Source organism: Cariama cristata, unplaced genomic scaffold, assembly GCF_000690535.1.
Source record: "Cariama cristata isolate BGI_N322 unplaced genomic scaffold, ASM69053v1 C10794220, whole genome shotgun sequence".
Lineage (NCBI taxonomy): Eukaryota > Metazoa > Chordata > Aves > Cariamiformes > Cariamidae > Cariama > Cariama cristata.
The window spans coordinates 1-693 of NW_009643663.1; the positions used below are offsets into that span (position 1 = coordinate 1).

The following is a 693-nucleotide window of genomic DNA, read 5'->3' on the forward strand; positions in this document are numbered from 1 at the left end:
TTCTCTCACTTCTAACCAAGTGACAGAGTACAGAAGGTCCCTGACAATTGCTGAGAATATGTTAGTATTTCTTAGGTTTACGATCATGTGATTTATCTTCTTAATCGATTTCAAACTTCCCGGCTCGTACTGACTGAGATTGACACCGTCAATCCACAAGGTGTCAAGGAGCTCAACGCCCTCAAAGTTCCCTTGCCTTATCGTGGAGAGCCGCGGGTTGCCCAGGTAGAGAGCGCTCAGGTTGCCCAGGCTGGAGAAGGGGGAGTTCTCCCCCAGGTCTCTGTAGGAGTTCCCTTGAAGGTGGAGGTGCTGGAGCGAAAAAAGGTGCCCAAACCACGCAGGGGACAAGTGAGCCAAGTTGTTGTTTGACAAGTCCAAGAGCTCCAGCTTCCCGAGGGAGCGAAAGGAGTCCTCCTCTATTGAGCTGATTTCGTTGGACTGCAGCAGCAGGGCTCTCAGGTTCACGGCCTGCTGCAGGTCCTGGGATCGGACGCGCTTTATCCTGTTGTGGGCCAGGTTTAACATTGTCACTTTGCCCGTGAGCCCCGGGGGAATGAAGTCCAAGCCCATGGAAGAGCAGTTGCAAACCTCAGTGGCATCACATGAAGGACAAGCCTGCTTCGGCACTTGCTCTTCAGAGAGGTTTGCCGCTAAGACCATGTAGATGGCCCACGCTCGCCAGGTGTGTGTAGT

General features: G+C 53.1%; 1 protein-coding gene across 1 annotated transcript; it reads right to left on the reverse strand.

Moving 5' to 3' along the window:
- Window positions 1–81: 81 nt before the first annotated feature.
- On the reverse strand, window positions 82–681 carry LOC104168194 (toll-like receptor 2 type-1; the record flags this gene model as incomplete). The annotated part of the gene is made up of 1 exon (XM_009708686.1): window positions 82–681. A coding segment is annotated over one exon (600 nt), but the record flags the coding sequence as incomplete, so codon positions are not given.
- Window positions 682–693: the final 12 nt, after the last annotated feature.